At 37.4% G+C, this 13,775-nt stretch overlaps 1 protein-coding gene across 5 annotated transcripts in view; it reads right to left on the reverse strand.

Moving 5' to 3' along the window:
• Nucleotides 1-13,326, reverse strand: part of LOC128699224 (alpha-aspartyl dipeptidase) — a 75,002-nt gene extending 61,676 nt beyond the window's left edge. The window contains exons 1-2 of one of the 5 annotated variants that reach the window (XM_070085762.1): nt 13,231-13,326; nt 7,975-8,126 (exon numbers count right to left, since the gene is read on the reverse strand). In XM_070085762.1, the coding sequence (XP_069941863.1) occupies nt 7,975-8,072 (98 nt within the window). In that variant the 5' untranslated portion in view covers nt 8,073-8,126; nt 13,231-13,326. The other 4 variants (XM_070085763.1, XM_070085766.1, XM_070085765.1 and 1 more) reach the window with 4 other exon arrangements.
• Between the last annotated feature and the right edge of the window lie 449 nt (nt 13,327-13,775).

A 13,775-nucleotide genomic window follows, 5' to 3' on the forward strand; every position in this document is an offset into this window, starting at 1 on the left:
TTTCTTGCCTGGCATATCACTCTACTGCAGATACCAAAACATCAAGACTTGACTTGGCTCTCATTTTCCTGAGGGCATTATTTGCATTTCCAAATTCTGAAGCATTCAAGGAGTGATGGTAGTCAACACTATGCTAAAAGTAAGAGAAATAGATTTTTCTGTTAGATAACCAATTTAAGACTTACTCTAATATAAATACAGTAATTAACTCCTGAGGGAATCAGTTCTTTAAAATCATGAAAATAACAAAAATATAATGAATTTACAACCCAGACAATGCACAATACAACATAATTCTTACCGGTGTATGAGGTTTTGAGTGTTTGTAAATTAGTCATATTACCACAAGGTATGAAAATCATTTGGCAGCTTTATGTTGCCAAATATGAGGAAAAGAACATACATAATGACCACACACAGGATTATGAAATGATGAGAAAATAAAAATAAGATGATATTTTATAGCCTTTAAGAAATACAAAAAAATTGCAAAAGGATGCGAGAAACAAATTTTTCAGATAGTATACACAAAGAGGTAGTAGAGTATATGCCACAATTAAAGGAAACTTTGAAAAACATGAGAAACTAAACAATGAAACCAGGCCACTACAGGCATAGGTCATGTAAGGTAGAATTACGTCACCGAGGCCTTTCTATACGGCAGGTTAAGTTCCAGGCTACAACTGTAAAAGGGAAGCTGCCGTAAAGTGGAACACCCTTTTTCTTTTCCACTTATAAATGCACATAAATGCTAGATAACAAGTTTACACTAACATATATTAAGTTAGCAGTAGAACTAGACATTAAAAAACACAATAAAAAGTAAAATATATGAACAGTGCACTTATTACTTACCCTAAAATAATAATATGTGTGAGAGGTGAGTGGCAGTGTATTTATTGAATCAAATTATGAGATGGCACACCATCATCTTCTGATTCAACTAATTTTATTCATTTTGGAGACTTGTGTGAAGCTCTTGGAGTGTGTGTTCTTGTTGATGTTCTTGTTGATGCTAGCTGCTGATGTTGAAGGTTGCCATGATACTTTCTTAAAGTAGGAAAGCATTGAACTTTGCCTCATGGATTTTTTTTCCTTTCCCTTAAAATTTCTTTACAGCATGTAACATCATGGGAAAGGGATGCATTCACTGTGGAACTTCATTTGAAATTTGGATCAATCTTCTCAAAAATTGCCATTGCTATTTCTATATGGCTGATAGCTTCTTCCAAATCCTGGGATTTCATTTCTTTAATGGCAACAGGACTATCATCAGGATGGATCTCCTCTTCATGAAATTTCTTTCTTTGTTCTTCAATCAGATCTTGGTCTGTCAGAGCCTCATCATGAGAGAGAAGCCATTCTTATACATCCTCAGGCTCGACTTCCAATTCTAATTCCCTTGCCATGTCCACAACATTTACAGTCACTTCATCCATTGGATTCTCAAAGCCTTCAAAATCGTCCACAAATTCAGGAATTAGCTTCTTCCAAACACCTGTGACTGTAGTTACTTTAACTTCATTCCATGCATCTCTAATATTTTTAATACCATCCAAAATTGTGAAGCCTTTCCAAAAGGTTTTTAATTTATTTTGTTTAGGCCCAGGCATTTTACCATTGTCTAGGAAAGTTACAGCATTAATGAAAGTTCTTCTTAGGTAGTAAGATCTGAAGGTTGCAATTACACCTTGGTCCATCGGCTGCAGTAGTGAAGTGTGTTTGCAGGTATAAAAGCAACATTTATCTCCTTGTACATACCATTTAGAGCTGTAGGCTGGGCAGGGCATTGTCTAAAACAAGTAAAACATTAAAAGGAATTTTCTTTTCCTTGCAGTAAGCCTCAACTGTAGGCTTAAAATAGCCCGTGAACCAATTTATGAAAAGATCAGCAGTCATCCAAGCTTTCAAACTGGATTTATAATAAACAGGGAGGCTACCTTTTGCATAGTTCTTTAGGGCCCTAGGATTCTCTGAGTGATAAATCATCATAGGTTTTAACTTGCAATCACCAGCTGCAGAAGCTTCTAGCAAAAGTGTTAGCCTGTCTTTTACAGCTTTGAAGCCAGGCACTGACTTCTCTTCCTTAGCAATAAATGTCCTAGATGGCATCTTCCAAAATAATGCAGTTTCATCCACATTAAAAAAACTGTTGCTTGGTATACCCACCACATTCTACTATCTCGGCTAGCTCACATGGATAATTTTCTGCAGCTAAATTGTTGGCACTTGCAGCTTCACCCTGCACTCTGAGGTTGTTAAGTTGACTTCTCTCCTTAAATCTATTAACGCTTTCAGGGTCGAGAGGCTCTCTCCTAAACTTGTTCTCAGGGTTGAATATTTTTCGGAAATTTTTTTTTTTTTTCTTATGAAATGATAGAGAATCTTTTCTTGATCATAATGACACCAAAAGTATGAAATTTGATTGAAAACTTACAGAATTATGCTCTCATGAAGTTAGCAGTCTCGACGACGTTCATGCATCGGCAATTTCACCCACTTTGAGCCTTATTTTCAGTCAATTTCAGTGTACTAGTCAACAAAAATCGTAACTATTTTGCTAGAACTCCATTTTTCTATCGAATGAGTACAAGAAACCACCCATTTACCAATTTCAACTATCCAATAAAGTGGTCAGAATTTGGCGATTTTGCCAATCTCTCACAAATTTCAAAAGATACCAATTTCCAAATAGGGTCCAGAATAAACAAGAAAGACATTTCTGGCACTAAAATAATATTTCCTCTGTTCATTAGTCATGTCCCCAGGCCTCTCTTACATTTCTTTTCCTTTTCAGTTTGAATTTTTATTCTCACAAAAAAATAGAAGATTTACCGTTATGCAGATTACTGCATTAGTGTAGAAATGGTATAAATAATATCAGCGCACTTGTGAAAGAATATTAGACTCACCAGTTGATGTGTATTGGACGCATGGCATGATTTGTTTACTATCGAACTTTGGCAAAAATCTAACATTTCTGCTACTTAGAGCTCAACTGCAAGGTACTTTTCATTGTGAAACCAATCAAAATCATCTCAATTTCTGTAATATGTCTTCCATTCTATAAAATGAGACAAGGAAAACTAGAATACAACCATAAATACAGTATGAAAATACAATGCAAAGTCGCTGTTTTAAACCAAAAATGCGGTCGAAGTTTCTTTTTTTCTCATTACGCACTTTGTGCTGCAGGACTTTTTTTATAATGTGCACAGTGACCACATAGACCCATTCTTTCATATGTAGGCCTACCAGCTTTCTCTCGCTAGATTTGAAGACGCTAGAATTTACGCGTACTAGAACGTCAATAACCCTGGTGCATAACACTTACTAGTATGTCGGAAACCCTGAAAGGGTTAAACCAGCCTCTGCTAGCTGCGAATTTATCTTCAGCATCTTCCTCACCTCTTTCAGCCTTCACAGAATTGAAGAGACTTAGGGGCCTTGGACTGGATAATGGCTCAGCTTAAAGGCTAGTCTGATCATCAATCCACATCATTAAAAGTTTTTCCATATCAGCAATACAGTTATCACATTTTCTTAAAACTTTAATGGTCACTGGTGTAGCACTTTTAATTTCCTGCAACACTTTCTCCTTATTGTTCACAACTGTACTAACTGTTTGACGAGCCAAACCAAGCTTACGTGCTATCTCAGCCACTGTCATACCTTGTTCACTAAGTTTAATCATTTCTAACTTGGCACTTAAAGTAAGACACTTACGACTCCTCTTTTTATCACAACTAAGCTTAGACCACATCGTGAACAAGAGCAAACCAATTTATCTAAAGAGTAAATGAGAGAGAGCGAGATACATGGAGTTCAGACACTGTAAAAACACAAACCGAACGGGTGGTGAATGAGCACTCGGTCAGGCAAAATAAACACGTATTAATATGTGTCCAATTTTAGTTAATTCATGTACGTCTGTGAGACTTTGTGAAACTTTTACCTCACAATATTTTTTTTATTATAATAATAATTAAATCACAATACAAATACAGTATACTCTTACATTGTGTACAAGTTAGTACAGAATAATAAATAAACAGCAACACTCCCATTCTCATGCAACACACCATTTTTAGAGTGAATGATGATATTATTATTATTATTATTATTATCATAATCATAATAAAAAAGAAGGGCTAAATCCACAAGGGTCATGAATAGCTATAGATAGAGTGAAGGCATATGAAAGGAATATTTTTCTACAGTTATCCCCCAGCAACTGGTGTTGGACTAGAGAAAATGTAATTCTACCAACAATCCTACAAACCACTTGGTAAACACCTTATATTTATATAAATTTTTATACTGTGGGTGTATGTATCATGTTTATGTGTTATGTAACATTTTTCTTATATAATTTGGAAAAAATATCATAGGTGGATTAATGGAAATGTCTATAGTAACATAATATATGACATTTAATGGGTGCAAGAGATTATTATTATTATTAATATGGCATCTTCAAGAGTAAAGAGACTCTTAGTGATTTTAATGCGTACCTGCATGCCAGCACAGTGTGTAAGCATATTTAGGGACAGGTACACATAAATTTAATTATCAGAAAGTTTCCAGACATAATAGAGAGGAGCTCTCACGGAGAATGTAAACAAACCGGTTGGGGCGCAGTAACCATATTAGAAAGACAGGTGGGGGGAGCCATATATCGAGTTTTGGTCATAATTTGAAATGTCCATAATAGCAAAATGCCATAAAGCGGGGCCCTACTGTAACTGCAAAGTAAGAATCTCTGTAACACCAATGTTTCTTCACTCACAAAACTGGTAAACATGATTTATAAACAATTAACAGGAAGGATGGGGTAGAACACAGCAAAAAAAACAGTAGAAGTATAGTGTAGATTTCTTGTTCAGCTCATTAGTCTTCTGAGGCAATCAACCTGTTGTAGTTTTTATGTTTTAAATGTATAAGGCTTCACCCTCAACTAGTCTAGCTTGTATATAATAATTAATAAACCAAATGTACATGTATTTGCGCTCTTCCACTGTTCTGTTAATCAAACTTTCTTTCTTACAACTATTTTGTTTATATCCTGTGTTTCCTGTATTCACACTAATATTCTTTATAAACAGTTTACACTGTAATTTTTATATAAAGCACGAGCATTTAACAGTCTGTTAATCTGGTAAGAGGACATAAAAGTGAGTTGAGCCACTAAAATCATGGGTGTTGAGAGTGTTGTTAAGTTCCCAAAGAAATACAACATAGGTTCAACTATTCACATTAACCAAGGTAACCACTCTGAACACAAACTGGTGAGATTTTCATGTTGACAAAAGAACTTTATCAAATGTAGACAAAGCAGCCATATGGTACTTGGGATCTGCATGGTGAATAATCTAAGAGACTGCAGGCGCACATGAACACAGGAAAATGTAACAATTGGGCGAGAAAAAATTCTAAGACTATTATTGGTGCAATAGAGGAAAGCTGGAGGCTGGTGCTTAAGTGGCCCAGGTGTGTGGGGAGTATGGTGTACCAAAACAGTGTGACATTCTTAGAAGCAAGGTAAGGCTTATACAATATGCTATGAAGTACGTATAGTGTAAATGCTAGCCTAAAAGGGTCTTCAGTTATTCCTTAAAACATATGAAAATGGCTCAAAATACAAGGGTTGAAGCAGCATTGCATAAATGGTATGATCTACCTGTCTGTCTCCCACACCATTTGCAATGTTACTACTGGAACTTTACAGGTCTTCTGCCTCAGAATAAGTTATTCTGGGTCACCCCTCACCCACATGGGATTACTGTACTATACTGAAAAAAAAAGGCTCAATACTGTGACTGGAACAATACACAAATAACCTGCACAGGAGAATGAAATGCATGACAACATTTCGGTCTAATTTGGCCCACTGTTCAATAGTTCAAGTCAGACCAAAATGTTGTCATAACTTTCATTTTCCAATGTGCAGGTTATTTGTATACTGTACTAAATTGTACATCTGTAAGATCATCTATCCACCAGAAAAGATAAGAAAAATTACTATGCTTGTCTCTACTGTTTTGTACGGTGTTGTAATTTTAACTTATTTTCCTTTCAGGTACATTTACATGTAATACTACTACATTGCACTCGAGCTTATTCTTAATGCATTCAGGAGTCATTCAATGCAACAAACTAAGTAGTCAATTGGTTAAACAGACTACATCTGCTTAATTGAAGCTTTCAATTTAACAGATTTTTCACTAAAGCGGACACCCCTTCTCCCCTATTAATGCATTTTATGAGATGTTGGTAATTTAGCCAAATTCACAATACGTATTTTCAACAAACTGCAATATAAAAATAAACACCTTAGACATTCCAGCCACTAAAGTAACCTTCCCTCTGCTCATTACTCACATTCCCAAACATATTCTATAAACACTTGTCCTCCATTGTGAATCCATCATTGCACAAAATATAAACGTGTTTCCCCTATTTCTCAACTAACAAACCATAACCAAAAATACTTGGTCAAGGTTTAAGCCATCCAAATAATTGAAGCAGACCTAGTAAAAACCCATTAAACGGACTGTGGAAGATAGCAACCCCCTTCCCAGACCCTTTTTCAGAAAAATTGTCCAAAACTGACATTTCTGCCATTTTGAAGCCTCTTTCAGACTCCTTTTCGTCTGATCTGAAACTGACTAAAATCTTCTCCAATTCAATACTATATCTTCCAGGAAATTATGCCAAAGTTACTGTTTTAAGCCAAGCACTAGATCAGAGGTCAGCTGCTCTCATCATGAACTGATTGAGGCCAGATTTTTTTTTATGTTGTGCACACTTACCACACAGACCTATTCTCTCACGTCTAGAACAAAATTTGCTGCTCACAGCATATTTGAGTGCTATGAATCATGCATAGATCTACATCTGTGACAGTGATCCCACTGACATAGAACTACGTGACTGACAGTGAATGGGGTTAATATTTAATGTTAGAATGAAACTTAACTTCAAGAGAATAATAATGCAGTAATAAGGTAATAAGGAGGTGTTAGGATTTACTAAATATATTAAAATTATTTAATAAGCCTGGTAAGCTATTCCACAATTATAGTCTTTTGATATGAATTGATAAGAAAAAACTAAAGCTAACACTGTAATATAATACAGCAGGGCCCCACTTTATGGCATTTTGCTTTATGGCGTTCTGCTAATACGCACATTTCAAATTATGACCAAAACTCGCGATATGAGTTTTAGTCAGATGTGATAAATGGTTCTGAAAACCATTTATCAAACCTGTTAGACACTGCAACATCATGGGATCTTGATACAAGGAATTCTTCAATACTCCTCCTCCTGCTTTGACTCACCTGACTACGGTATGTATAAGCCACTTCTCCGGTCATATGCTGTACTTTCTACAAGAGTGATGGACTGATTACATCGATTCCTGACTGAGGGACTGATTACCTCAAACTCCTCCTCTCCTTAATCCCCCACCTTTCTGCTTTGTATTGGACTGGTGAAGCCACTGTGTGGTGAAACGTTTCCTTAATAAAGATTCCCATATGTTGCATAAGTGTCTCAATCTTCATATTATATTTGGTTACCTATGCGTACAGCTGCTTATGAATCATTTTTACAAATATTTTTGGTGGTACTGGTAGATTAGATATTATTGATGAGTGTTATTAATCATCTTGTTGAAAACTACATTCACTGCAGTACCAGCAAGATTGTCTCCAGATGATGGCCAGACTGTCTTCCATCAAATGTATATACTGTACTACAGTACATAATGAGAATATTGCAATTAGTTAGCCACTACAGTTGCTGACAATTTTTTTTTTTTATTCTCTTGTAAGTTATGTAAACAATAAACAAATTCACAAGTTTTGAAATTTGGAAATTGCTGAATAATGCTGGTCACAATGTGACCATAACTGAAGAACTTACTATGAAACTGGAAATCAATACTGCAGACCATGGATAAACTACTACCTGATCAAAAACTCCTTAATATACTGTGCTGCCCACTCCAAGTAACCGCTACCATGGATGGTGGAGTTGGAGAGAAGCAATATGTTTCTGGGAGACATCTGACTTCTCTTGATCTCTATTTACTGTCTGAAGTGTGCACAGCTGTGTTACACCTAAAAAACAAGATACCATAAGTGTAACACCATATCATATATGTATACCATATATCTTATAGTTAACTATTATTGACTAAAGTAGTTTGTTTTCTATGGCATTACAGAGTTTTGCATTATCTATTTTTATATCATACATGGGAAAAGACCAGAGTTTTATATTGCAATTCAGGTATACTTACAATAAACCAGTGGGTATTTATATGTGCAGCATTAATAATGCTGCACTATTAATGCTACACTACATGTGACCAATGAGCAATGTGAAACTGGCATCCAAACTTTGTTATACAATACATGAATTTATGAAATCTGCCTTATATTATTATTATATTATTATTACATCCATGGGGAGTGTGAAACCCACAGGGGTCAAGCAGCACCTAGGAGAATGAGAGGCATTCAGGTTCAATCTTAGGAAGGGGAGCACAGCTCCACTTCCTTAGATCAAGAGTTTCTCACAAGCATCAAGGAACTATTACAGTAGCTGTACCCACATTATTACAATAGTTTTGTCTATGATTTTTATCAAATGTTGTTATGATTGTATCAGTTTCTATTTTATAGTTACTGCACTTTAATATTACTGTACTGACGTGATTTTTACTACGTACTGACTTTGTGTGATTTGATTAGTTTTTATAATATTACAGTACATGTACTGACTTTTCTTGTGATTTGTTTTACAATTACTGAAATATTACTGACTTTTTTAGTGATATATATTACAACTACTGTAATATTATTGATTTTTCTTGTGATTTGCAAGGCAAAATATGCAGAGACTCACTTTAAATACTGAACACACATTTTGGATTGGACTTTTGTTACCTCTAAAATTTCTGACAGATCATCAACCAACATACACAAAGAGGTACACAAACAATCTGTTTCTCAGTTTAATGAGTTAGAATTATTTAACACTATACAGTGGTATCTTGACTTATGAGTGCCCCAACTTACGAGTTTTCCGAGTTACGAGCTGTTGCTCAATCGATTTTTTGCTTTGAGTTGCGAGCCAAAATCCAAGCCACGAGCGAGCTTCAGATACTCCACCACTAGTTGGTGGTGTATATAACTGGAAGAATAATACTCCAACACTAATCCCAGATTGTAGTGAGGCACCTCGTCCCTTGTGTGGTTCTCGTATAAATCCGGGGAAGAGGTAACCTTCATTTCAACACTCAAGAGTTTTTCCAGAAACATTAAGGTGGGTGGAGTACTGATAGTGGCAGGGGGAGTAGTCATGGTGGTTGATGGAATAGTGATGGTGGTTGGTGTAGTAGTAATAGTGGTGGGTAGAGTAGTGATGGTGGTGGGTGGAGTACTGACAGTGGTGAGTGGAAGAGTGATAGTGGTGAGTGGAAGAGTGATAGTGGTGGATGGAGCACTGATAGTGGTGGGTGGAGTAGTGATGGTAATGGATGGAGTAGTGATAGTGGTGGGTGGAGTCATCATGGTGGTGGGTGTAGTAGTGATGGTGGTGGATGGAGTAGTGATAATGGTGGTGGATGGAGTAGTGATAATGGTGGGTGGAGTAGATATGGTGGTGGGTTGAGTAGTGAGGGTGGCTGGTGTAGTAGAAATGGTGGTAGGTGTAGTGAAGGTGGTGGGTGGAGTACTGATAGTGGTGGGTGGAGTAGTGAGGGTGGTGGGTGTAGTAGAGATGGTGGTGGGTGTAGTAGAGATGGTGGTGGGTGTAGTAGAGATGGTGGTAGGTGGAGTAGTGAAGGTGGTGGGTGAAGTATACAATATTTCTTGTATATAAATACATTTTCTTATTTAAAAACCCGTAACCAAAAATTGGGGTGGTTTTTTGGGGGCTGGAATGGATTAACAGCATTTCAATTAATTTCAATGAGGAAAATTGATTTGATATACAGTACGAGCAAACTGAGTTACAAGCTCGGTCACGGAATGAATTAAACTCGTAAGTCAAGGTACCACTGTACTGAAATTACCGTACATATGCTTCATAATTGTTATAGATTGTCTTTCATTATTACCTGAGCATATCAAAAAGAAGAAGAGAAGTTGGAGAGGATGGTGGACGAGTTTGGTAGGGTATGTAAAAGAAGGAAATTAAAAGTGAATACGTATAGGAAAGAGTAAGGTGATGAGGATAACAAAAAATTTAGGCAATGAAAGAATGGATATCAGATTGAAGGGAGAGAGCATGGAGGAGGTGAATGTATTCAGACATTTGGGAGTGGACATGTCAGCAGATGAACTATGAAAGATGAGGTGAATCATAGAATTGACGAGGGGAAAAAAGTGAGTGGTGCAATGACGAGTCTGTGGAAACAAAGAATATTAGCTATGGAAGTGTAGTGATACTGGTCCTGTGGGGAGCAGCAGCAGGATAATACTGCACCACCTCTAGGGGCCCTTAACAACAACAACAGTTTGGTGTGTGTCATGGGCACCAACACATGGTGTGTGATTCTCTCCTACTTTATCCATTTATAAGCGATGCAGATTACATGGTGAGTTTAAATATGTGGCCTGTAGTTATAACTTTTCTCTTGACATATGCAAGACATCACCATCCCTGTAGAAGCCATTATTAGATGTACTAGTCATTATATTTTGTTGTTGCAGAAGTACTATGAAGATTCTATGTTCAATAAAGCCTAGAGATAAGGCCTGTGTTTCTATCACAACAGGACGCAAAGAGGGGAATGTATGAGAGTATAGTTACACCAACACTCTTATATGCGTGTGAAGCATGGGTGGTGAATGTTGCAACAAGGAGAAGGCTGGAGGCAGTGGAGATGTCTTGTCTAAGGGCAATGTGTGGTGTGAATATAATGTAGAGAACCCGTAGTTTGGAAATTAGGAGGAGGTGCGGAGTTACCAAAAGTATTATCCAGTGGGCTGAGGAGGGGTTGTTGAGGTAGTTCGGACATGTAGAGAGGCTGGAACAGAATAGAATGACTTCGAGAGTGTATAAATCTGTAGTGGAGGGAAGGCAGGGTAGGGGTTGGCCTAGGAAGGGTTGGAGGGAGGGGGTTAAAGGTAGTTTCATGTGCGAGGGGCCTGGCCTTCCAGCAAACATGTGTGAGTGTGTTAGATAGGAGTGAATGGAGACGTGCTGTTGGAGTGTGAGCAAGGTAACACTTATGAAGGGATTTAGGGGAACCGGTAGGCTGGACTCGAGTCCTGGAGATGGGAAGTACAGTGCCTGCACTCTGAAGGAGGGGTGTACATAGTTATATACATGAATAATCACAAATTGTATGTATCTATATTTATTATATACCATGTATAAAAATGTGATATCACATGATTCCTTAACCAAGATTTGCAGTAAAACCTCAATATAAATGACTAACAGTTGAGGATTGCCCGAGTGTCCATTAAATCAGAATATTGTTAAAAAAAAAAAACTATAGTGCTCTACTGTATACACAACTTACAGATATACTGCAATGAACAGTGAAACTAAAAGACTTAAAAGTACAATTTACCCTATGAATTTTGCCCATAATTTTAAGTTTGTTAGATCGAAGTCTGTTATATTGATGTCTGTCATATGAAGGGTTTACTCTGTTAGTAAGTCGTACATTCTTTGTCTCATGGGAACACATGTAGTCTATAGGTGTTTGCAGATCAATTGGTAGTGATTTCAGTTTACATATGAAGGACCAGGGTTTGGTTCCTGGATGAGGGAAACTGTTGGGATGTCTTCTCACAGTTGTTGCCCCTCTTCACCTAACAGTAAATAGGTGCCCGAGTGTTAGTCAACTGTTGTATAGTGGTGTCCTGGGGGGTAGAGGGTGAAAGGGCTCAGGTAAAATTAGCCAGAATGTGATGCCAGTGACTTTGATGGATAAGATCTATTGGCAACACTTAGATATCTTCATTGCTTAAAAAAGTTTTGCCTGAACAAAAGTGCAGATAAGTATGCTGTGCTAGACAAGTATGCTCTGTCAAACAAGTATCCTATGTCAGACAAGTATGCTATATCAGACAAGTATGCTGTCTGACAAGTATAACTTGTATGACACAACATCAGGGTATCTCAGTACAGGGAGTGCCATCACCAACTCTACTGTTAACAAATGTTTAGCATGACCTATTTTCACTAGTGGGCCCCACTCACTTGTAATGTCGTCTCCAGCTACTATACCTCACTTCTGCTCCAGTACATAAGGTCAGGTACCATGCCTCTACTTCAGACTTAGGTGATGACAACCATCCATCAAGATTGGGGAACTAATCACCTCAAAATGACCCCTCCACCTCTACTGTCCCAAATGTTGTATTCTCCTGTAGTATTTGACTGAAGAATGCTGTGCAGGCTGAAAGTTTTGGCAATAGATAGACAAGTGCTACAGATGTCTCATATTCAACAACTTGTCAGTATTGTACAGCATTAACATGATGGTGGCTTTGTTGGGTTATCCTAGGTTAGTAACACTCTAGGTTAATAATCCCAATATGACTTCCTCCCATCAATCATTATGTCACAAACAACACGTTGACAATGCATTAAACTCGCACAACGAGGTGTCCATGGTTTAATTTTCGGCACGGGTGGAAACACTGGACATGTTTTCTTACACCTGATGTCCCTGTTCACCTAGCAGTAAGTAGGTGCTTGGGTGTAAGTTAAGTAAATTTATTCAGGTACAAATACACATAAATACAATTACATAAATTATCATACATAGCAGCATATGTATTGATTATCTAGGATAACCGCCCCCCCCCCAAAAAAAAAAAAAAGTCAAAGTGCCTTATTTCCATTGGGGTCTTTCACTGGTGTGGGTGGCATCCTGGGGGACAAGATTATAGGACCACGATGGAAATAAGACAGACAGTCCTCGATGGAGTACTGACCTGGGTTATCCTGGGTGGCTAACCCTTCCCTGGGTTAAAAATACGAACAAAATTTTATCTTATCCTTCTAACTAATTTACGTCATTGATATTGTATATAGTCAGCAAGTCATCATGATCACATGAGAGTACATTTATATTAGCTAATATTAACATACTCTCTGTAAAGACTTGCACATTATATATTAATACACAAATATGAATACTAATTACGGAATGTTAAAAATGAATTATATTTATCTGTATGTTAAGTAACAAACCTAAATAAAAACTTGGGATTACTACGCTGCTGTTGTTCTTGTTGTTTTGTTTGTAAGGGCTACTGACAGCTTACAGTCTCCAGCCCTGATTCCCGCTGGACAAATAAATACATATAGATTTCGTTCGGATTTTTAACCCCGGAGGGTTAGCCACCCAGAATAATCCAAGAAAGTCAGTGCGTCATCTAGGACTGTCTAACTTATTTCCATTGGGATCCTCAATCTTGTCCCCCAGGATGCTGCTATGTATGATAATTCTATGTAACTGTATTTGTGTATACCTGAACAAACTTACTTACTTACTTACCAGTCGACTAACACCCAGGTACCTATTTGTTGCTAGGTGAACAGGACAACAGGTGTAAGGAAACACGTCGAAATGTTTCCACCCGCCGGGAATCGAATCCGGCCCTCCGTGTGTGAAGCGGGAGCTTGAGCCACCGAGCTACCGGTATACAGGCCCTGACAATGTCAGGGCCTGTATACCGGTAGAGTAGTATGTCATTGATGTCAGGCTGACATCAATGACATACTACTATATAGAG

This window comes from Cherax quadricarinatus, chromosome 17 (genome assembly GCF_038502225.1).
Source record: "Cherax quadricarinatus isolate ZL_2023a chromosome 17, ASM3850222v1, whole genome shotgun sequence".
NCBI classification, from domain to species: Eukaryota; Metazoa; Arthropoda; class Malacostraca; order Decapoda; family Parastacidae; genus Cherax; species Cherax quadricarinatus.